This window comes from Salvelinus alpinus, chromosome 3 (assembly GCF_045679555.1).
Source record: "Salvelinus alpinus chromosome 3, SLU_Salpinus.1, whole genome shotgun sequence".
Lineage (NCBI taxonomy): Eukaryota > Metazoa > Chordata > Actinopteri > Salmoniformes > Salmonidae > Salvelinus > Salvelinus alpinus.
This window is the reverse complement of record NC_092088.1, coordinates 799,542-824,869: the sequence shown is the minus strand read 5'-3', so window position 1 is coordinate 824,869 and position 25,328 is coordinate 799,542. Positions and strand designations below refer to the sequence as shown.

Here is a 25,328-nt window from a genome sequence, read left to right as displayed (position 1 = left end):
CTCTCTGTATACATAGTGAATTTCACCTTCTCTCTGTATACATAGTGAATTTCACCGTCTCTCTGTATACATAGTGAATTTCACCTTCTCTCTGTATACATAGTGAATTTCACCTTCTCTCTGTATACATAGTGAATTTCACCTTCTCTCTGTATACATAGTGAATTTCCTCATAATTCTTATTTCCACCAATCTCTGAGGCAGAGCTGTAACAGTAAATATCATGCAAATACGGAAGGCTGTTTAACTGATGAACGTTTGCACAGCTGAGAAAGTGTTTAATTAAATAGCTATACATACACATTTACTGATTCACAAGCAAGACACATTTTAGTTCAAAAACATTTATACACAACTGATTCTACTCTCCAATAGAACGACAGAACAGGATCTAGTGTCCAATAGAACAACAGAACAGGATCTAGTGTCCAATAGAACAACAGAACAGGGTCTAGTGTCCGATAGAACAACAGAACAGGATCTAGTGTCCAATAGAACAACAGAACATGATCTAGTGTCCAATAGAACAACATAACAGGATCTAGTGTCCAATAGAACAACATAATAGGATCTAGTGTCCGATAGAACAACAGAATAGGATCTAGTGTCCGATAGAACAACAGAACAGGATCTAGTGTCCAATAGAACAACAGAATAGGATCTAGTGTCCGATAGAACAACAGAATAGGATCTAGTGTCCAATAGAACAGGATCTAGTGTCCAATAGAATTGCAGAATGGGATCTACTCTCCAACAGAACAGGATCTAGTGTCCAATAGAACAACAGAACAGGATCTCGTGTCCAATAGAACAACAGAACAGGATCTAGTGTCCAATAGAACAACAGAACAGGATCTAGTGTCCAATAGAACAACAGAACAGGATCTAGTGTCCAATAGAACAACAGAACAGCATTGTAAACAGGATATGGATTACTTAGGTTGTGTTCCGTTGTAAACTTAGTATGGTTCTAACCCTTTTTATGCCCTGCTACTAGTAAAATCATTTCTGATTTACAAAAAATTATTAATCAACAACAAAACAAGTATCAGAGCTCCTGAGTGGCGCAGCGGTCTAAGGCCCTGCATCTCAGTACAAGAGGTGTCACTGCAGTCCCTGGTTTGAATCCAGGCTGCATCACATTCGGCTGTGATTGGGAGTCCCATAGGGCGGTACATAATTGGCCCAGCATTCATGCGAGTGTCACGTACACTCCCTCTCCGTCCTCTAGGTCATCAGGCTGCTGATTATCCCGCACACCTGTCACCATCGTCTCGCTCACCTGCGCCTCATGACACTCACCTGGACTCCATCACCTCCTTGATTATCTTCCCTGTATCTGTCACTCCCCTGGACTCCATCACCTCCTTGATTATCTTCCCTGTATCTGTCCCTCACCTGGACTCCATCACCTCCTTGATTATCTTCCCTGTATCTGTCCCTCACCTGGACTCCATCACCTCCTTGATTATCTTCCCTGTATCTGTCCCTCCCCTGGACTCCATCACCTCCTTGATTATCTTCCCTGTATCTGTCTCTCCTCTGGACTCCATCACCTCCTTGATTATCTTCCCTGTATCTGTCCCTCACCTGGACTCCATCACCTCCTTGATTATCTTCCCTGTATCTGTCCCTCCCCTGGACTCCATCACCTCCTTGATTATCTTCCCTGTATCTGTCACTCCCCTGGACTCCATCACCTCCTTGATTATCTTCCCTGTATCTGTCCCTCACCTGGACTCCATCACATCCTTGATTATCTTCCCTGTATCTGTCACTCCCCTGGACTCCATCACCTCCTTGATTATCTTCCCTGTATCTGTCACTCCCCTTGGCTCTTTCCTCAGGTGTTACTGACTCTGTTTTCATGTCGGTGCGTTGTGTGTGTTTCGTGTTCATTGTTTCTTTAGTAAAACACTCACTCCCTAAACATGCTTCCCGACTCTCAGCGCACTTGTTACACCGGGTTTGGCCGGGGTAGGCCATTATTGTAAATAAGAATTTGTTCTTAACTGACTTGCCTAGTTAAATAAAAAATTGTTTAAATCAATAAATGAACTAAAACATACGCAAAACATTAGGAATACCTTCCCAATATTGAGTTGCACTCACTTTTGTCCTCAGAACAGCCACAATTAATCTGGGCATGGACTCTACAAGGTGGCGGAATCGTTCCACAGGGATGATGGCCCATGTTATCTCCAATGCTTCCCATAGTTGTGTCCAGTTGGTGGGTTTGGATCTTTAATAGCTCGTTCCATCTCATCCCACAGATGCTCAGTTGGATTGACATCTGGCGACTGGGCAGGCCACTGCCCTGGCGACTGGGCAGGCCACTGCCCTGGCGACTGGGCAGGCCACTGCCCTGGCGACTGGGCAGGCCACTGCAGTAAGCTGAATTCACTGTCATGTTTGTGGAACCATTCCTTGACAATCCTAGCCTTGTGGCATGGGGCTGAAAAAAATCTATTTGCAGATGGATACACTGCTGCCATGAAGGGATGCATCTGATTGGCAATGATGTTCCGATATCCTGTGACATTCAAACATTGCTCCACTTTTATCAAGGGGTCCAATGTGTGCCATGAAAACACCCCCCACACCATCATACCAACAAGCTGCAATGTTGGCACGCGACATGGGTGCATGTACTCATGGTATTCTCCATACCCTAGTCCTCCCATCAGAGTGAAACAGCAGGAACCGGGATTCATCAGACCAGGAAATGGAAGACCAGGAAACGAAAGCGTTTTCGTTCCTTAGCTCACTGCAACACACAGTTTTTAGTTTTTTTTCTGAAAGAAGTGGAACTCTGTAAGGTTGTGTCAAGGTATGACAAGTTGTGCATTACTTTATGGGTCTTTGGGCAGCAATGTTGTACTGGACTGTCGGTTTGATTAACTGTAGCCCATCTGTTGCTCTGCACAGCTTTCTCTGTCCTCTTTCATCAATGACCCATTGGCTGGATGTTCTTTGGGTGGTAGGACTGTTGAGTGTGAAAAACCCAGCAGCATTGCAGTTCTTGACACACTCAAACCAGTGCGCCTGGCACCTACTACCATACCCTGTTCAAAGGCACTTAAATATTTTGTCTTGCCCATTCACCCTCAATGGCACACAGACACAATCCATGTCTCAATTGTCTCAAGGCTTAAGAATCCTTCTTTAACCCGTCTCCTCCGCTTCATCTACATTGATTGAAGTGGATTTAACAAGTGACATCAATAAGGGATCATAACTTTCACCTGGATTCACCTGGTCAGTCTATGTCGTGGAAAGAGTCCTAATGTCTAGTACACTCAGTGTACATACATGATGTTAATGAAGCTCAGATTCCAATACGTTAAATATGGCTAGCTACAAACACACAGCTAACTGATTTAACCTTTCACGAGCCTCTACCCCGGGTCCGGGATCACCCCCCACCCCCCCCACACACTGATTAGCATAGCTAGCATAGCTTCACAAGTAGATAGTAGCATCTAAATATCATTAAATCACAAGTCCAAGACACCAGATGAAAGATACAGATCTTGTGAATAAAGCCACCATTTCAGATTTTTAAAATGTTTTACAGGGAAGACAAAATATGTAAATCTATTAGCTAAACACGTTAGCAAAATACACCACTATTCTAACTCCATCAGTTTCTTACTCCTTCAGGTGCTATCACCAATTCGGCTCAACTAAGATATTGATAGCCAATAACCTATAAAAAAAAACATCAGATGACAGTCTGATAACATATTCATGGTATAGGATAGTTTTTGTTAGAAAAAAGTGCATATTTCAGGTAGAAATCACAGTTTACAATTGCACCGACCATCACAAATCGACTAGAATTACTAGATAGAGCAACGTGTATGACCAATTTACTCATCATAAAACATTTCATAAAAATAGACAAAGCATAGCAATGGAAAGACCCAGTTCTTGTGATTTCAGACCATATTTCAGATTTTCTAAGCGTTTTTCAGCGAAAACACAATAAATCGATAAGTTAGCATACCACATGTGCAAACGTTACCAGAGCATCGATTCCAGCCAAAGAGCGCTATAACGTAATCACCGCCAAAATATATTAATTTTTTCACTAACCTTCTCAGAATTCTTCCGATGACACTCCTGTAACATCATTTTACAACATACATATACAGTTTGTTCGAAAAGGTGCATATTTAGCCATACAAAACCGTGGTTATACAATGGAAATAGTCACAACTCAAGCCTCAAAATGAGGAACGTCAGCTTTCAGAGTGATCTAGTTTAATCGAAAGCTAATCATATACTTGACTAAAAAATACAGGGTTGACAGGAATCGAAAGACAAATTAGTTCTTAATGCAACCGCTGATTTACATTTTTAAAATTATCCTTACTTTTCAATACAGGGTTCGCCAAGTGAAGCTATACCAAACAAAATGGCGAAATATGCGTTTAAAATATTTCGACAGAACAACAATTTATCATATTAAATATTGCTTACTTTGAGCTGTTCTTCCATCATATTCTTGGGCAATGTATCCTTTCTATGTTATAAACGTCTTTTGGTCGATAGATGTCCTCTGTCCTTCGAAATATCCACTAACGATCGAACGGGACCCCAAAACGTGTCCAAAGTTTCAGAGTGCACAACAAAGAAATTCCTCAAAATCGCACTAAACGGATATAAATTGCTATAAAACGGTTCAAATTAACTACATTATGATGTTTTTAACAACTATAACGACTGAAAACATGACCGGAGAAATATTGCTGGTTAGACAAGGATTTGGAATGAGGCAAGTCCGATGTCCTTCACGCTTCAGGCGCGCGACGAGAAAGGGCGGTCCCTATACATCTTGTGGTTTTATAATGGCTGGGATTGTGCAATAGACTCCATTCAAAACGTGATGACGTACAGACACCCAGAGGAAGACGTAGGCAGTGTCGGTTTCTTCATAGCATTCACTGTCGCCTTAAAAACAGACTCCAGATCAGGGGTAAAAATTTCTGGAATCTGACCCCTGTCATGAAAAGTGCTGTAGATTTTGTTCTGTACCACTCAGAGACAAAATTCCAACTTCTATAGAAACTAGAAGGTGTTTTCTATCCAATAATAACAATAATATGCATATTGTACGATCAAGAATTTAGCACGAGGCAGTTTAATTTGGAGACCCAAATATGCTAATGCGGAACAGCACCCCCTATAGTTGCAAGAAGTTAACTCATCCATAAACAACATACATTATACATAGCTCAATATCTACTGCTATCCATATATTATACATAGCTCAATATCTACTGCTATCCATACATTATACATAGCTCAATATCTACTGCTATCCATACATTATACATAGCTCAATATCTACTGCTATCCATACATTATACATAGCTCAATATCTACTGCTATCCATACATTATACATAGCTCAATATCTACTGCTATCCACACATTATACATAGCTCAATATCTACTGCTATCCATACATTATACATAGCTCAATATCTACTGCTATCCATACATTATACATAGCTCAATATCTACTGCTATCCATATATTATCTGTATAATACTGAAAGTACAATATGCAATTCTTTAGAATCTAGAACATAGAATCTAGAATCTAGAGCCCTGACACTAACTAAAGCCTAACCCTACCTGTGTGTGTGTGTGTGTGTGTGTGTGTGTGTGTGTGTGTGTGTGTGTGTGTGTGTGTGTGTGTGTGTGTGTGTGTGTGTGTGTGTGTGTGTGTGTGTGTGTGTGTGTGTGTGTGTGTGTGTGTGTGTGTGTGTGTGTGTGTGCTGCGTTGCGTTATCCAATCAGTGTCTTCATACAGGCAGGCCCACTGAAGGGCCAGTTGTACTGGTTATGAACAGGGCCGTTGACGTTACACTCGAAGAAGGAGAACATGGGAAACCAGATCCGAGCGCGGCGGCTGTGTTGGAAGGCCCTGGTGTTGGCCAGAGTGTGGTAGTACAGGAACAGCCTGGTGGTGATGTAGAAAGCGATGAACACATCTATGGAGTAGTGCTCATGAGCCGCCAGGATGAAGAAGATACCAAACAGATTCAGTACCCAGGAGATGGTGTGGATCAGGTGCCAGCTACGAGGAGTATCTACAGGAAATATACATGATATACAGTAGATAATCAGACATTATAATATCCCTCTCTGATCTCTAGTAGGGCATGTTGTTAATCAGCACTTGTGACAAATGTTTTTGTTACACACGCACAGTACGACTCACACTCTGTGATGAAGAAGTTGAGTATGGTGAGTACCACAGTGTGACCAGAGAACATGTAATCTCCACAGGTATCCACTCCATTCAGCGTCATGCCAAAGCCACTCCATATAGTTAACACCCTCTGGACCTTAGACCACGTATCACCATACATCTACACACACACACACACACACACACACACACACACACACACACACACACACACACACACACACACACACACACACACACACACACACACACACACACACACACACACACACACACACACACACACACACACACACACACACACACACACACACACACACACACACACACACACACACACACACACACACACACACACACACACACACACACACACACACACACACACACACACACACACACACACACACACACACACACACACACACACACACACACACACACACACACACACACACACACACACACACACACACACACACACACACACACACACACACACACACACACACACACACACACACACACACACACACACACACACACACACACACACACACACACACACACACACACACACACACACACACACACACACACACACACACACACACACACACACACACACACACACACACACACACACACACACACACACACACACACACACACACACACACACACACACACACACACACACACACACACACACACACACACACACACACACACACACACACACACACACACACACACACACACACACACACACACACACACACACACACACACACACACACACACACACACACACACACACACACACACACACACACACACACACACACACACACACACACACACACACACACACACACACACACACACACACACACACACACACACACACACACACACACACACACACACACACACACACACACACACACACACACACACACACACACACACACACACACACACACACACACACACACACACACACACACACACACACACACACACACACACACACACACACACACACACACACACACACAGTTAGCAATGATCTAATAACCCAGTTTAATAACCCAGTCATCAGACTCTGCCCTTTAATCACCCATCACCAGGTAGTCTGGGTGTGTTAGTATGTGTGTCCAGTAATCACCCAGTCATCAGACTGCCCTTTAATCACCCATCACCAGGTAGTCTGGGTGTGTTAGTATGTGTGTCCAGTAATCACCCAGTCATCAGACTGCCCTTTAATCACCCATCACCAGGTAGTCTGGGTGTGTTAGTATGTGTGTCCAGTAATCACCCAGTCATCAGACTGCCCTTTAATCACCCATCACCAGGTAGTCTGTGTGTGTTAGTATGTGTGTCCCACCTTACTGGAGCACTGTAGGTGTTGTCCAGGTACAGAGAGGGAGGTAACAAACATGGTGACGCAACGCAGCAGGAACACTGTTCCAATCAGAGAACACAGACGCCGCAATATGATAGACCTAGAGAGAGAGAGAGACATATTATAGACCTAGAGAGAGAGAGAGAGAGAGACATATTATAGACCTAGAGAGAGAGAGAGACATATTATAGACCTAGAGAGAGAGAGAGAGAGATTATAGACCTAGAGAGAGAGAGAGAGAGAGATATTATAGACCTAGAGAGAGAGAGAGACATATTATAGACCTAGAGAGAGAGAGAGAGAGAGAGAGAGAGAGATATTATAGACCTAGAGAGAGAGAGACATATTATAGACCTAGAGAGAGAGAGAGAGAGACATATTATAGACCTAGAGAGAGAGAGAGACATATTATAGACCTAGAGAGAGAGAGAGAGAGAGACATATTATAGACCTAGAGAGAGAGAGAGACATATTATAGACCTAGAGAGAGAGAGAGAGAGAGACATATTATAGACCTAGAGAGAGAGAGAGACATATTATAGACCTAGAGAGAGAGAGAGAGAGATTATAGACCTAGAGAGAGAGAGAGAGAGAGATATTATAGACCTAGAGAGAGAGAGAGACATATTATAGACCTAGAGAGAGAGAGAGAGAGAGACATATTATAGACCTAGAGAGAGAGAGAGACATATTATAGACCTAGAGAGAGAGAGAGAGAGATTATAGACCTAGAGAGAGAGAGAGAGAGAGATATTATAGACCTAGAGAGAGAGAGAGACATATTATAGACCTAGAGAGAGAGAGAGAGAGAGAGAGAGATATTATAGACCTAGAGAGAGAGAGACATATTATAGACCTAGAGAGAGAGAGAGAGAGACATATTATAGACCTAGAGAGAGAGAGAGACATATTATAGACCTAGAGAGAGAGAGAGAGAGACATTATAGACCTAGAGAGAGAGAGAGACATATTATAGACCTAGAGAGAGAGAGAGAGACAGAGAGAGAGAGAGATATTATAGACCTAGAGAGAGAGAGACATATTATAGACCTAGAGAGAGAGAGAGACATATTATAGACCTAGAGAGAGAGAGAGACATATTATAGACCTAGAGAGAGAGAGAGAGACATATTATAGACCTAGAGAGAGAGAGAGAGAGAGAGAGACATATTATAGACCTAGAGAGAGAGAGAGAGAGATTATAGACCTAGAGAGAGAGAGAGAGAGACATATTATAGACCTAGAGAGAGAGAGAGACATATTATAGACCTAGAGAGAGAGAGAGAGAGAGACATATTATAGACCTAGAGAGAGAGAGAGACATATTATAGACCTAGAGAGAGAGAGAGAGAGATTATAGACCTAGAGAGAGAGAGAGAGAGAGATATTATAGACCTAGAGAGAGAGAGAGACATATTATAGACCTAGAGAGAGAGAGAGAGAGAGACATATTATAGACCTAGAGAGAGAGAGAGACATATTATAGAGAGAGAGATTATAGACCTAGAGAGAGAGAGAGAGAGAGATATTATAGACCTAGAGAGAGAGAGAGACATATTATAGACCTAGAGAGAGAGAGAGAGAGAGACATATTATAGACCTAGAGAGAGAGAGAGACATATTTACCAAATTACCGTACAACAGACCATGTATTCACCCTACACACCCTAATTGACAACCAAACAAACCAAAACAAAGGCAAAGTCTTCTCATGCTTTGTTGATTTCAAAAAAGCCTTCGACTCAATTTGGCATGAGGGTCTGCTATACAAATTGATGGAAAGTGGTGTTGGGGGTAAAACATACGACATTATAAAATCCATGTACACAAACAACAAGTGTGCGGTTAAAATTGGCAAAAAACACACACATTTCTTCACACAGGGTCGTGGGGTGAGACAGGGATGCAGCTTAAGCCCCACCCTCTTCAACATATATATCAACGAATTGGCGCGGGCACTAGAACAGTCTGCAGCACCCGGTCTCACCCTACTAGAATCCGAAGTCAAATGTCTACTGTTTGCTGATGATCTGGTGCTTCTGTCACCAACCAAGGAGGGCCTACAGCAGCACCTAGATCTTCTGCACAGATTCTGTCAGACCTGGGCCCTGACAGTAAATCTCAGTAAGACCAAAATAATGGTGTTCCAAAAAAGGTCCAGTCACCAGGACCACAAATTCCATCTAGACACCGTTGCCCTAGAGCACACAAAAAACTATACATACCTCGGCCTAAACATCAGCACCACAGGTAACTTCCACAAAGCTGTGAACGATCTGAGAGACAAGGCAAGAAGGGCCTTCTATGCCATCAAAAGGAACATAAATTTCAACATACCAATTAGGATCTGGCTAAAAATACTTGAATCAGTCATAGAGCCCATTGCCCTTTATGGTTGTGAGGTCTGGGGTCCGCTCACCAACCAAGATTTCACAAAATGGGACAAACACCAAATTGAGACTCTGCATGCAGAATTCTGCAAAAATATCCTCCGTGTACAACGTAGAACACCAAATAATGCATGCAGAGCAGAATTAGGCCGATACCCACTAATTATCAAAATCCAGAAAAGAGCCGTTAAATTCTACAACCACCTAAAAGGAAGCGATTCCCAAACCTTCCATAACAAAGCCATCACCTACAGAGAGATGAACCTGGAGAAGAGTCCCCTAAGCAAGCTGGTCCTAGGGCTCTGTTCACAAACACAAACACACCCCACAGAGCCCCAGGACAACAGCACAATTAGACCCAACCAAATCATGAGAAAACAAAAAGATAATTACTTGACACATTGGAAAGAATTAACAAAAAAACAGAGCAAACTAGAATGCTATTTGGCCCTAAACAGAGAGTACACAGTGGCAGAATACCTGACCACTGTGACTGACCCAAACTTAAGGAAAGCTTTGACTATGTACAGACTCAGTGAGCATAGCCTTGCTATTGAGAAAGGCCGCCGTAGGCAGACATGGCTCTCAAGAGAAGACAGGCTATGTGCACACTGCCCACAAAATGAGGTGGAAACTGAGCTGCACTTCCTAACCTCCTGCCCAATGTATGACCATATTAGAGAGACATATTTCCCTCAGATTACACAGATCCACAAAGAATTCGAAAACAAATCCAATTTTGATAAACTCCCATATCTACTGGGTGAAATTCCACAGTGTGCCATCACAGCAGCAAGATTTGTGACCTGTTGCCACAAGAAAAGGGCAACCAGTGAAGAACAAACACCACTGTAAATACAACCCATATTTATGTTTATTTATTTTAACTTGTGTGCTTTAACCATTTGTACATTGTTACAACACTGCATATATATAATATGACATTTGTAATGTCTTTATTGTTTTGAAACTTCTGTATGTGTAATGTTTACTGTTCATTTTTATTGTTTATTTGACTTTTGTATATTACCTACCTCACTTGCTTTGGCAATGTTAACACATGTTTCCCATGCCAATAAAGCCCCTTGAATTGAATTGAATTGAATTGAGAGAGAGAGAGAGAGATATTATAGACCTAGAGAGAGAGAGACATATTATAGACCTAGAGAGAGAGAGAGAGAGACATATTATAGACCTAGAGAGAGAGAGAGACATATTATAGACCTAGAGAGAGAGAGAGAGAGACATATTATAGACCTAGAGAGAGAGAGAGACATATTATAGACCTAGAGAGAGAGAGAGAGAGAGAGAGAGAGAGAGATATTATAGACCTAGAGAGAGAGACATATTATAGACCTAGAGAGAGAGAGAGACATATTATAGACCTAGAGAGAGAGAGAGAGATATTATAGACCTAGAGAGAGAGAGAGAGATATTATAGACCTAGAGAGAGAGAGAGAGAGAGAGATATTATAGACCTAGAGAGAGAGAGAGAGAGAGAGATTATAGACCTAGAGAGAGAGAGAGAGAGAGATATGATAGACCTAGAGAGAGAGAGAGAGAGAGAGAGAGATATGATAGACCTAGAGAGAGAGAGAGAGAGAGATATGATAGACCTAGAGAGAGAGAGAGAGAGAGAGAGATATTATAGACCTAGAGAGAGAGAGAGAGAGAGAGATATTATAGACCTAGAGAGAGAGAGAGACATATTATAGACCTAGAGAGAGAGACATATTATAGACCTAGAGAGAGAGAGAGAGAGAGAGAGAGATATTATAGACCTAGAGAGAGAGAGAGAGAGAGAGAGAGATATTATAGACCTAGAGAGAGAGAGAGAGAGAGATATGATAGACCTAGAGAGAGAGAGAGAGAGAGATATGATAGACCTAGAGAGAGAGAGAGAGAGATATGATAGACCTAGAGAGAGAGAGAGAGAGAGATATTATAGACCTAGAGAGAGAGAGAGAGAGAGATATGATAGACCTAGAGAGAGAGAGAGAGAGATATGATAGACCTAGAGAGAGAGAGAGAGAGAGATATGATAGACCTAGAGAGAGAGAGAGAGAGATATGATAGACCTAGAGAGAGAGAGAGAGAGATATGATAGACCTAGAGAGAGAGAGAGAGAGATATGATAGACCTAGAGAGAGAGAGAGAGATAGATATGATACACCTAGAGAGAGAGAGAGAGAGATATTATAGACCTAGAGAGAGAGAGAGAGAGAGATATTATAGACCTAGAGAGAGAGAGAGAGAGAGAGATGATAGACCTAGAGAGAGAGAGAGAGAGAGATATGATAGACCTAGAGAGAGAGAGAGAGAGAGACATATTATAGACCTAGAGAGAGAGAGAGAGACATATTATAGACCTAGAGAGAGAGAGAGACATATTATAGACCTAGAGAGAGAGAGAGACATATTATAGACCTAGAGAGAGAGAGAGACATATTATAGACCTAGAGAGAGAGAGACACATATTATAGACCTAGAGAGAGAGAGAGAGAGAGAGAGAGATATTATAGACCTAGAGAGAGAGAGACATATTATAGACCTAGAGAGAGAGAGACACATATTATAGACCTAGAGAGAGAGAGAGAGACATATTATAGACCTAGAGAGAGAGAGAGAGACATATTATAGACCTAGAGAGAGAGAGAGAGAGACATATTATAGACCTAGAGAGAGAGAGAGAGAGAGAGAGATATTATAGACCTAGAGAGAGAGAGAGAGAGAGAGAGAGATATGATAGACCTAGAGAGAGAGAGAGAGAGAGATATGATAGACCTAGAGAGAGAGAGAGAGAGAGAGAGATATTATAGACCTAGAGAGAGAGAGAGAGAGATATTATAGACCTAGAGAGAGAGAGAGACATATTATAGATATTATAGAGAGAGAGAGAGAGAGAGAGAGAGAGTCATGCTCAACATGAGCTCCTGATATATTTGATTTTTTTGGTTTTTAGAATGAGATAAACACTCTAATCGAAGAAGAATTCCAGACAAGAAGTGATGAACAACAACTCTATACATTCAGAATAGAAAAAAAAGTAACTTGGCGCCTCAAGTTAAGAAGTTTTGAGTCTAGCTAGCTAGCTACACAACAAAGACCCAGCCAGCAGACTAACAAGCTAGCCATAAGAAACGAGCTAGAACAAACCTAGCAAGGTCAGTTAATACAACTACATCAAACGACCAAACTGAGTGAGTAAAACAAAAAGGAGCACGGACTAACTGTAAACATATCTTCAGTGTTTTGTGTGAGGATTTTTCACTATATTTGCTGTTTTTTGAAAGTAGCGCGAACAGCAGACGAACAAATCGGTTGCCATGGCAACGGGGCAGCAGAATAGCGCAGCAGTAGCGGTAGTAGCAGAGCGCACAGACACCATGTCCCCACTCCCCCTCAGCGCAGAATCCATTCTCTACCCAAAAAAGGTCAAAAATGACACAATGAGGAAAGCTTTCAAACAGAAACTACTAGAGAAGAGGCCAGAAACCCTTTTTGCAGACCTCTACAAAAACGGTGACGTGAGTAATCTCATCTTCCTCACTGACCAGCCAAATGCATGGCGCTCAGCAGTCTGCTCTCACTACCCATGCATAAAGAAAGAGGGAATCTGTAATGGGTGGAAGCTGAAAATCAAAGAGACAGACGACCCTGACAGCACCATGATAACAATCAACCTCTACAAGACTGGGACTGTCATGGTGCAAGGTAACATCAGGCTGTTTGAAACAGACTTTCAGACCATTAAGGAGAGAGCGGAGAGAGAGAAGGACACCACCAGTGACATGCCCTCCCACAACACAAACTCCACCCTCACCCCTACCCTCCCCACCCAAAAAGGCACATCCAGCACCTCTCTTTCCACCATAGTGGAGGACACGCCCCAGGAGGAGAGCGACCCCCTCAGTGCAGAGCAGGCTCAGGCCCTCCTCACCACCATGGCTGCCATGAGGGATGAGTTCACCAAACTGGAGGGGGAGGTGGTCCTGCTCAGGGAGAGCGTGAGCAAACAGCAACCAGACAACCACACCTTAGAGGAGCTCCTAACCAAGGTGAGGACAGAGCAGGACAGCAGCCTTGCAACACAGCTGAAAGAGGTTCAGCAAGAGAGAGACGGACTCAAGAGAGAGCTGGCTGATCTAACAAAGGAGGTGAGAGAGCTCCAAAAAGACAGGCAGAGCAGCAATAAGGAGCTGACCGCACTAAGAGAGGAGCTGCAGGAGAGAAAGAGAGCAGAGGACAGGCTGCAGGAGCAGATAGATCACCACCCTATGACCTGCCCTCACACAGCAGAGGAGCCCAGCTCAACCAGCCAGACTTCCCCAGCCCTGGCTGCTGCACCCCTCCTCCCCAACCCACAGAACAGCCTCCCACTGACAGTGGCACCCACACAGACCAGCCACACCCCAGCTCCAACACCCACCAGCCCCCCCTTTGCCCCCCCCAGTCCAGAAGAAACACTGGCTGACATCGTCCTGTTAATGGACTCAAATGGGAAGTATGTTCAGGAGAAGAAACTTTTCCCTAGACACAAAACGAGAAAGGTGTGGTGCCCAACAACGCAAAGTGCCATGGAGCTGCTTGATAAGAACCATCTCGGGTCGCCAAGCCACATAATCATACATACCGGAAGCAACGACCTGCGTGCTCAGCAGGAGAGGGTGGCGACTTCACTACGGGGAGTGATTGAGAAGGCCTCCGCAATCTTCCCCAACTCAAGAATCATAGTGTCAACCCTTCTACAGAGGAGGGACTTCCACCCTGCCACAATCCAAAGAATAAATGCCAGCCTATCCCGGGACTGTGCCCTGCGACCCAATGTACACCTGGCCCACCATCCCACCCTCGATCTGGACTGTCTCTATGACCATGTTCACCTGTACAGGGAGACAGTCCCCATCCTTGCCAAGACTCTCAAGGACGTCGCTCTAAACCGCAGCCCGACCTCTCCACCCAGGAACAGCGGAGCAATCTCCACCCCGCCGAGATCACCAAGACAACATCCCGGACCAGCACCCTGGACCCCCCAGCCACGACCACAGCACCACCAACCTCAATGCCCACCACAGCCAGCGCAGCACAGACCACCCCAGCCCAGCTTCAGAGCCACCCAGATGAGGCCTACCACCCCCCTCCTCCCCACCGCAGACCCACACCTGGAGGAGCCACAGCCCAGCAGGCAGAGCTACGCACAGGCTGTGAGAGGAGCAACTGGCCCAGCCCCCACCAACCAAATGAGTGACATTAAACAAATGCTGAGTCTACTATGCTCACATGTGATGGGCCGAGGGTCATGGTAAGATGAGCACAAGAACTCCACCATTCTCACACTACATCCACCCAAGTGGCATGACACAAATTCTATCTTAAATGATAAACAAATCACATTTGCAAAATAAGAGTTTACTTTAATTGAAAAATCCTATTTTAATGGTTCTTCTTGGATTGTGAGTGTTTGTCTCATTTTGAAAGGTAAAGAAAAGAGAAAAAAAAAAGTTATGAAGTCTTTTTACGTTGCATGTTGGAATATACAAGGATTGAAGTCCTCTGCTTTTGGGCTAAAGAGCAGAAACCCAGACTTCCTGAAAGAAATTGATGATGTTGATATTTTAGTACTACAGGAAACATGGTGCAGAGGTGATGTTTCCACTGGCTGTCCACTAGGTTGTAGGGAGATAATCATACCATCCACTAAATTAAAAGGAATCAAACAGGGCAGAGACTCAGGGGGAATGCTAATATGGTATAAATCTGAACTAATTAATTCAATCGAATTGATCAAAACAGGAGAATTCTTTATCTGGTTAAAAATCAACAAGGAGGCTATCTTGACAGATAAAAACGTCTTCCTCTGTGCCACATACATTCCCCCCTCAGAGTCACCCTACTTCAACGAAGAGAGCTTCTCCATTCTAGAGGGAGAGATTAGTCACTTTCAGGCCCAAGGCAACGTACTGGTCTGTGGAGACCTGAATGCTAGAATAGCAGAAGAACAAGACACTATTAACAGTCATGGGGATAAACACCTACCAGGAAGCAATAACCTTTCCCTCCCCACATACCCCCACAGAAACAACTATGACAAAGTGAAAAACAAAAATGGATTACAGCTCCTGAGGCTCTGTCGAACACTGGGTCTGTACATAGTCAATGGCAGGCTGAGAGGAGACTCTTTTGGTAGGTACACCTACAGCTCATCCCTTGGCAGCAGCACTGTAGACTACTTCCTCACCGACCTAAACCCAGAGTCTCTCAGAGCCTTCACAGTCAGCCCACTAACACCTCTCTCAGACCACAGTAAAATCACAGTGTATCTGAGAAGAGCAGAACCCAACCATGAAGCATCATGGCCCAATAAATTACATGGTACTAAACAAGCCTATAGATGGAGTGCAAACAGTACAGACATCTACCAAAAAGCAATTAGTAGCCAAAAAATACAATCTCTCCTGGACAACTTTTTAGCCTTAACATTCTCCTTCAGCAATGAAGGTGTAAATTTGGCCGTTAGGAACATAAACTTTATATTTGACAAATTAGCCTCCTTGGCTAATCTAAAGAAGCATAAGAGCAAACCAAAAATAACAGATAATGAAAAATGGTTTGATAATGATTGCAAAAATCTAAGAAAGTCATTGAGAAATATATCTAATCAAAAACACAGAGAACCAGACAACAAAAATATACGCCTTCAATATGGGGAAACACTGAAGCAATACAAACGCACCCTAAGAACAAAAAAGGAACAGCACATTAGAAATCAGCTGGATGGAATTGAGGAATCCATAGAATCAAACCACTTCTGGGAGAATTGGAATAAATTAAACAAACCTCATCATGAGGAGTTGGCTATCCAAAATGGGGATATGTGGAGAAATCACTTTGCAAACCTCTACAGCAATATAACAAAGAGCCCAGAACAAAAAGATATACAAGAAAAATTACAAATCCTTGAATTAGCAATCAAAGACTATCAGAATCCTGTGGATACCCCAATTACAGAAGAAGAATTATTGGAAAAAATATGCAATCTCCAACCCAAAAAGGCCTGTGGTGCTGATGGGATTTTAAATGAAATGATCAAATATACAGACCACAAATTCAAATTGGCTATACTCAAACTCTTCAACATTATCCTCACTGCAGGTATTTTCCCCGATATTTGGAACCAGGGACTGATCACACCAATCTATAAAAATGGAGACAAATTTGACCCAAATAATTACAGAGGAATATGCGTTAACAGCAACTTGGGGAAAATTCTCTGCAGTATTATAAATAGCAGACTACATCATTTCCTTGACGAACACAACGTCCTGAGCAGAAGCCAGATTGGATTTCTAAAAAATTATCGTACAACAGACCACATTTACACCCTCCACACTCTAATTGATAAACAAGTTAACCAAAACAAAGGCAGAATCTACTCGTGTTTTGTAGATTTCAAGAAAGCATTTGATTCAATTTGGCACGAAGGTCTTTTTTATAAACTAATAGAAAGTGGTATTGGAGGGAAAACATATGATTTTATTAAATCAATGTACACTAAAAACAAATGTGCGGTTAAAATTGGCAACAAGCAAACAGACTTCTTCTCTCAGGGGCGGGGAGTGAAACAGGGCTGCCCAATAAGTCCAACATTATTTAACATCTACATGAATGAATTGGCAAAAACATTAGAAGAATCGACAGCACCTGGTATCACCCTACACAACACTGAAATCAAGTGTCTGCTGTACGCAGATGACCTGGTGCTGCTGTCTCCCACTAAAGAGGGGTTACAGCAACACCTAGATCATCTTCACAGGTTCTGTCAGACTTGGGCTCTGACCGTTAACCTAAAAAAAACAAATATAATGATATTCCAAAAAAGGTCCGGAAATAAGGATGACAAATATAAATTCTATTTGGACACAGTTCTATTAGAACACACCAAAAACTACACATATCTAGGACTAAATATCAGCAACACAGGTAGCTTTCACATGGCTGTGAATGAGCTGAGAGACAAAGCAAGAAGAGCATTCTATGCCATTAAAAGGAACATCAAAATTGAAATTCCAATTAGAATCTGGCTCAAAATTTTTCAATCAGTTATAGAACCAATTGCTCTATATGGCAGTGAAGTATGGGGTCCACTCTCTAATAATGAATTTACTAAATGGGACAAACATCCAATTGAAGTATTGCATGCAGAGTTTTGCAAGACTGTATTGCAAGTACAAAGAAAAACTCCAAATAACGCATGTAGGGCAGAATTGGGCCAATATCCCCTCCTCATTCGAATAGAAAAAAGAGCCATCAAATTTTACAACCATCTAAAAACAAGTGACCCTAAAACATTCCATCACACAGCTCTACAATGTCAAGAGATGAAACCAGAGAAGAGTCCCCTCAGCCAGCTGGTTCTGAGGCTCAGTTCACCAACCCAAACCAACCCCATAGAGCCTCGGGACAGCCCTCAGAAAATCTGGCCCAACCAAATCATCACAAAACAAAAAGAAAAATATATAACCTATTGGAAAGACACCACAAAAAATCAAAGTAAACTTCAATGCTATTTGGCTCTAAACAGACAGTACATGGTGGCAGACTATCTGACCACTGTGACTGATAGAAAACTGAGGAAAACATTGACTAGGTACAGACTCAGTGAGCACAGTCTGGCTATAGAGACCGGTCGTCACAGACAAACCTGGCTGCCCAGGGAGGACAGGCTGTGCTCACTCTGCTCCAGGGGAGAGGTAGAGACAGAAGTGCATTTCCTACTACACTGTGACAAATACTCAGACCTAAGAGCATATTTCTTTCCCAAAATTATAATTCAATACAAAGAATTTGAAACTATAAAAGATGAAGAAAAATTCAAATATTTGTTGGGTGAAAAGCCAAAATGTGCAGTTTTGGCAGCCAAATATGTGTCCTCCTGCCACAGCCTGAGGGACAGCCAGTGAAAAATGCAAAGAAATGTTGATAATATTTCCCATTTAGCTTAGTTTTGTTTTGTCTTTCGTACCAGGTCATGTGTCTTCTCAGTCATGTTGACACTGGTCTACTACTGTTGCTTTAATGTATTGTTGTTCTGATTAACATTGTTGTTGTAGCTATTATTAATGGTAATCCCATGTCCACTACTACTATTATTACTACTGTTAGTCCCACCATTTATTTATATATAAATATATATATATTTTGTGTATATATATACATATATATTTTATTTAAATTTTTCGATATGTATACTTTGACAATGTAAGTAATAATAACTTGCCATGTCAATAAAGTCAATTGAATTGAATTGAATTGAGAGAGACATATTATAGACCTAGAGAGAGAGAGAGAGAGAGAGAGAGAGAGAGATATTATAGACCTAGAGAGAGAGAGAGAGAGAGAGAGAGAGAGAGAGATATTATAGACCTAGAGAGAGAGATACATATTATAGACCTAGAGAGAGAGAGAGACATATTATAGACCTAGAGAGAGAGAGAGGGAGATAGATATATTATAGACCTAGAGAGAGAGAGAGAGAGAGAGAGAGAGATATTATAGACCGAGAGAGAGAGAGAGAGAGAGAGAGAGACATATTATAGACCTAGAGAGAGAGAGAGACATATTATAGACCTAGAGAGAGAGAGAGACATATTATAGACCTAGAGAGAGAGAGAGAGATATTATAGACCTAGAGAGAGAGAGAGAGAGAGAGAGATATTATAGACCTAGAGAGAGAGAGACATATTATAGACCTAGAGAGAGAGAGAGACATATTATAGACCTAGAGAGAGAGAGAGAGACATATTATAGACCTAGAGAGAGAGAGAGAGACATATTATAGACCTAGAGAGAGAGAGAGAGAGACATATTATAGACCTAGAGAGAGAGAGAGACATATTATAGACCTAGAGAGAGAGAGAGAGAGAGAGAGAGAGAGAGAGAGAGACATATTATAGACCTAGAGAGAGAGAGAGAGAGAGAGAGATATTATAGACCTAGAGAGAGAGAGACATATTATAGACCTAGAGAGAGAGAGAGACATATTATAGACCTAGAGAGAGAGAGAGACATATTATAGACCTAGAGAGAGAGAGAGACATATTATAGACCTAGAGAGAGAGAGAGAGAGATAGATATATTATAGACCTAGAGAGAGAGAGAGAGAGAGAGAGAGAGAGAGAGATATTATAGACCTAGAGAGAGAGAGACATATTATAGACCTAGAGAGAGAGAGAGAGAGAGAGAGAGATATTATAGACCTAGAGAGAGAGAGACATATTATAGACCTAGAGAGAGAGAGACATATTATAGACCTAGAGAAAGAGAGAGACATATTATAGACATAGAGAGAGAGAGAGAGATAGATATATTATAGACCTAGAGAGAGAGAGAGAGAGAGAGAGAGATATTATAGACCTAGAGAGAGAGAGACATATTATAGACCTAGAGAGAGAGAGAGACATATTATAGACCTAGAGAGAGAGAGAGAGAGAGACACATATTCTAGACCTAGAGAGAGAGAGAGAGAGAGAGAGAGATATTATAGACCTAGAGAGAGAGAGACATATTATAGACCTAGAGAGAGAGAGAGAGAGAGAGAGGTCATGAGAGAGAGAGAGAGAGGTCATGGTCAGATGAGCTCCTGCATTTTTCTGCATTTTCTTAATAAAATATAGATTTAGAGTTAGATAAACTTGGATTTTTTGTCAAGAACACATACAGGATGCTACCCTCTACAACATAACCCTCACTTCAAATCAAAACTCAAAACCTACAACCTGATTTTGGACGGATTTACGGAATCACCTGAATGGTTCACATCTACCAAGGATTAATTATTCTATACAGCAAATTCTCTGGAAAACAACAGAAACCTGAGAACACCACCCAACCTGGAACTGAGTGAGTAATGTTTAGTCTGAAACTATATTTGATTTCCAAAAGCCAAGAAGAAAAATACATGACACTACTTTATAAGGACTGAATGGTAACATAATTCTGCCAAGCTTGATACAGCTTCAACTAGCACTTAAGTGTCAAGTGAGAGGTGTCAAAGCCCATTAGCCCAACAATGGCAGGAGAGTCGAATAGTCTACCCCAACCAAATGGAGAGGCCTTAGAAGCTGCCTCCCGCTGTTCAGAGGTAATTAAAATACAGTACCCTGTGCATGTAAAGAATGATAAGGCAAGAAAAGATCACAAAATGAAGCTCCTTATGGAAAATCAAGAGACACTTTTTGCTGACTATTACAAAAATGGGAACATCAGCAACCTTATCTTCCACACAAACCATCCCCTGGCATGGCACAGTGCTATATTAGCACACTACCCCTCTGTTAAGAGAGGGGGGGTTAACGAGGGGTGGAAACTCAGGATATTTGACAACGAGGACTCTGAGTCAGCTAATGTAATCCTATATAAGTCTGGAACAGTAATGGTACAGGGCAACCCCAAACAGTTTCAGCTGGACTTTCATCTAATCAAAGAACTAGCCCAGCAGGAGAAGCTCTCCCTTGATAAAGATACCCCCACCCCAAGTGGGTCAGACCAGACCTCCTCACCATATAACCCCACAGACGAGCAACCCTCAGCAGACAGTCAACCTCCCAGTACAGAGCACTCCTCCCTCATTGAAATGAAGGATAAATTTACCCAGCTGGAGGTAAGGCAGGTGGAGCTGGAACAGCAGGTGATTACACTCCAGTCAGCACAGACCCAGACAACAGTCCAGCACAACAACCCCTTAACCAGACCAGGAGAGCTGGAGGTGGAGAGAGACATATCTGCACTCTGTACAGTGGTGAGACAACTTCAACAGGAGAAAGAGCAGAAGCAGGAGCAGAACAAAGCACTAGAGGAGAGGATCAGACTGCTGGAGGAGAGGGAGAGGGGGATGGAGGAGAGGATCAGACTGCTGGAGGAGAGGTTGAGGGGGATGGCATGTGACAGAGAACAACCCACTAGGGAGGTGGCCATCCCCACAGAGACGCCAGCAGAACAGCCCACCTCAGCACCCGACAAAAGTCTCGACACCACAGCAGAACAGTCCACACCAGACCCTGACCATAGAGTCGACATCACAGCAGAACAGACAAAAGAAAAACCCCAAGCCCAGCAGCTCTCACCCCCTCTGAGCACCCCCCCTGTCAGCCACCCTGATAGCCCTCCTGACAACCCCCCCACACCCACTGAGGACAAACACAAGACACAGATTTTTCTCCTTGTGGACTCAAATGGGAAATAGATAGAAGAAAAAAAACTTTTTCCCAAACACAGTGTGTCTAAACTCTGGTGTCCAAACACCCAGTGCGCCCTAGACCTTCTGTCTGAGGACAAACTAGGCTCACCTAGCCACATAATAATACACACAGGCACAAACGACCTGAGAGCACAGCAGGAAAGGGTGGCCACAGCACTGAAGGGAGTGATTGAAAAAGCTTCTTCTACTTTCCCCAACGCACAAGTGGTTATCTCCACCCTGCTACCACGAAAAGACTTCCACCCTGCTACAATACAGCGGGTAAACGCAAGCATTTCCCGTGACTGTGCCTCAAAACCAAATGTTTTTCTGGCCCACCACTCCACCCTGGACTTGAACAGCCTCTATGACCAGGTCCACCTCTACAAGGCAGCAGTGCCCACCTTTGCCCGGACTCTAAAGGACATCGCTCTCAAACGAAGCCCCAACACTTCACACAGGAGCAACAGATCAATAGACACCCCACCCAGACCAGCGAGACACCCTCCAAGACCTCCAGGACCCCCCCCTGGACCTACACATAGAGGACCCACACCAAGAGGACTCACATCCAGACCACAGCACCCCCAGACACATCCACACCCCCACCCCAACCAATCAACACGCCCCCACATCAACCATGCCCACACCCAATTTAGGCCCCCTCAGATCAGACCCATGCCACTCCTGCCCACCCCATGCACCCCACCCCCGCAAAGAGGGCATCAACATGGAAGTCACACATACGCCCAGGTAGTGAGCGGGCAAACAGGCCCAACCCCCACTCTTACACTCGCCCAAGCCAACGGCATGTACCAGATGCTCAGCAGGCTCTGCTCACACTTACTGGCCTGAGGCCAAACCCCGACCAACAACATTGGACACTTTATGGAACAAAAAGCCTTCACTATATCATCCTGGAATATCCAAGGTCTGAGGTCATCTGCCTTTGGCCTAAAGAGCAGGAACCCGGACTTCACCAAAGAAATCGGTAATGCAGACATTGTCATCCTGCAAGAAACATGGTATAGAGGAGACGGACCCACTGGTTGCCCTCTAGGTTACAGAGAGCTGGTAGTCCCATCCACCAAACTACCAGGTGTGAAACAGGGAAGGGACTCAGGGGGAATGCTAATTTGGTATAGAGCAGACCTAACTCACTCCATTAAATTAATCAAAACAGGAACATTTTACATTTGGCTAGATATTCAAAAGGAAATTATCTTAACAGAGAAAAATGTCCTCCTGTGTGCTACCTATATCCCCCCACTAGAATCCCCATACTTCAATGAAGACAGCTTCTCCATCCTGGAGGGGGAAATCAATCATTTCCAGGCCCAGGGACATGTATTAGTCTGTGGCGACCTAAATGCCAGAACTGGACAGGAACCTGACACCCTCAGCACACAGGGGGACAAACACCTACCTGGAGGTGACAGCATTCCCTCCCCCATATGCCCACCTAGGCACAACTATGACAACATAACCAACAAAAACGGGTCACAACTCCTGCAGCTCTGTCGCACACTGGGTATGTACATAGTCAATGGTAGGCTTCGAGGGGACTCCTATGGTAGGTACACCTATAGCTCATCTCTTGGCAGTAGCACTTTAGACTACTTTATCACTGACCTCAACCCAGAGTCTCTCAGAGCGTTCACAGTCAGCCCACTGACACCCCTATCAGACCACAGCAAAATCACAGTCTACTTGAACAGAGCAATACTCAATCATGAGGCATCAAAGCCAAAGATACTGAGTAACATTAAGAAATGCTATAGATGGAAGGAATGCAGTTTGGAAACCTACCAAAAAACAATTAGGCAACAGCAAATTCAATCCCTTTTAGACAACTTCCTGGGTAAAACGTTCCACTGCAATAGTGAAGGTGTAAACTTGGCAGTAGAAAATCTTAACAGTATATTTGACCTCTCAGCTTCCCTATCAAATCTAAAAATCTCAAATAGAAAACCGAAGAAAATGAACAACAATGACAAATGGTTTGATAAAGAATGCAAAAATCTAAGAAATAAATTGAGAAACCTGTCCAACCAAAAACATAGAGACCCGGAAAACCTGAGTCTACGCCTTCACTATGGTGAATCACTAAAACAATACAGAAATACACTACGGAAAAAGAAGGAACAGCACGTCAGAAATCAGCTCAATGTAATTGAAGAATCCATAGACTCTAACCAATTCTGGGAAAATTGGAAAACACTAAACAAACAACAACACGAAGAATTATCTATCCAAAATGGAGATGTATGGGTAAACCACTTCTCCAATCTTTTTGGCTCTATAACAAAGAATAAAGAGCAAAAACATATACATGATCAAATACAAATCCTAGAATCAACTATTAAAGACTACCAGAACCCACTGGATTCTCCAATTACCTTGAATGAGTTACAGGACAAAATAAAAACCCTCCAACCCAAAAAGGCCTGTGGTGTTGATGGTATCCTTAATGAAATGATCAAATATACAGACAACAAATTCCAATTGGCTATATTAAAACTCTTTAACATCGTCCTTAGCTCTGGCATCTTCCCCAATATTTGGAACCAAGGACTGATCACCCCAATCCACAAAAGTGGAGACAAATTTGACCCCAATAACTACCGTGGAATATGCGTCAACAGTAACCTTGGGAAAATCCTCTGCATTATCATTAACAGCAGACTCGTACATTTCCTCAATGAAAACAATGTACTGAGCAAATGTCAAATTGGCTTTTTACCAAATTACCGTACAACAGACCACGTATTCACCCTACACACCCTAATTGACAACCAAACAAACCAAAACAAAGGCAAAGTCTTCTCATGCTTTGTTGATTTCAAAAAAGCCTTCGACTCAATTTGGCATGAGGGTCTGCTTTTCAAATTGATGGAAAGTGGTGTTGGGGGTAAAACATACGACATTATAAAATCCATGTACACAAACAACAAGTGTGCGGTTAAAATTGGCAAAAAACACACACATTTCTTCACACAGGGTCGTGGGGTGAGACAGGGATGCAGCTTAAGCCCCACCCTCTTCAACATATATATCAACAAATTGGCGCG

The 25,328-nt window shown here is 42.9% G+C and overlaps 1 protein-coding gene across 2 annotated transcripts in view; it reads right to left on the bottom strand.

The window, feature by feature from the left end:
- Positions 1-253: 253 nt before the first annotated feature.
- Positions 254-25,328, bottom strand: part of LOC139569907 (sphingomyelin synthase-related protein 1-like) — a 36,829-nt gene continuing 11,754 nt past the window's right edge. For both annotated transcript variants that reach the window (XM_071391237.1, XM_071391236.1), the window contains 4 exons: positions 7,615-7,732; positions 6,234-6,384; positions 5,210-6,102; positions 254-3,385 (listed from right to left, as the gene is read on the bottom strand). In XM_071391237.1, the coding sequence (XP_071247338.1) occupies positions 5,798-6,102; positions 6,234-6,384; positions 7,615-7,732 (574 nt within the window). In that variant the 3' untranslated portion in view covers positions 254-3,385; positions 5,210-5,797. The remainder of the gene's footprint in view (positions 3,386-5,209; positions 6,103-6,233; positions 6,385-7,614; positions 7,733-25,328) is intronic.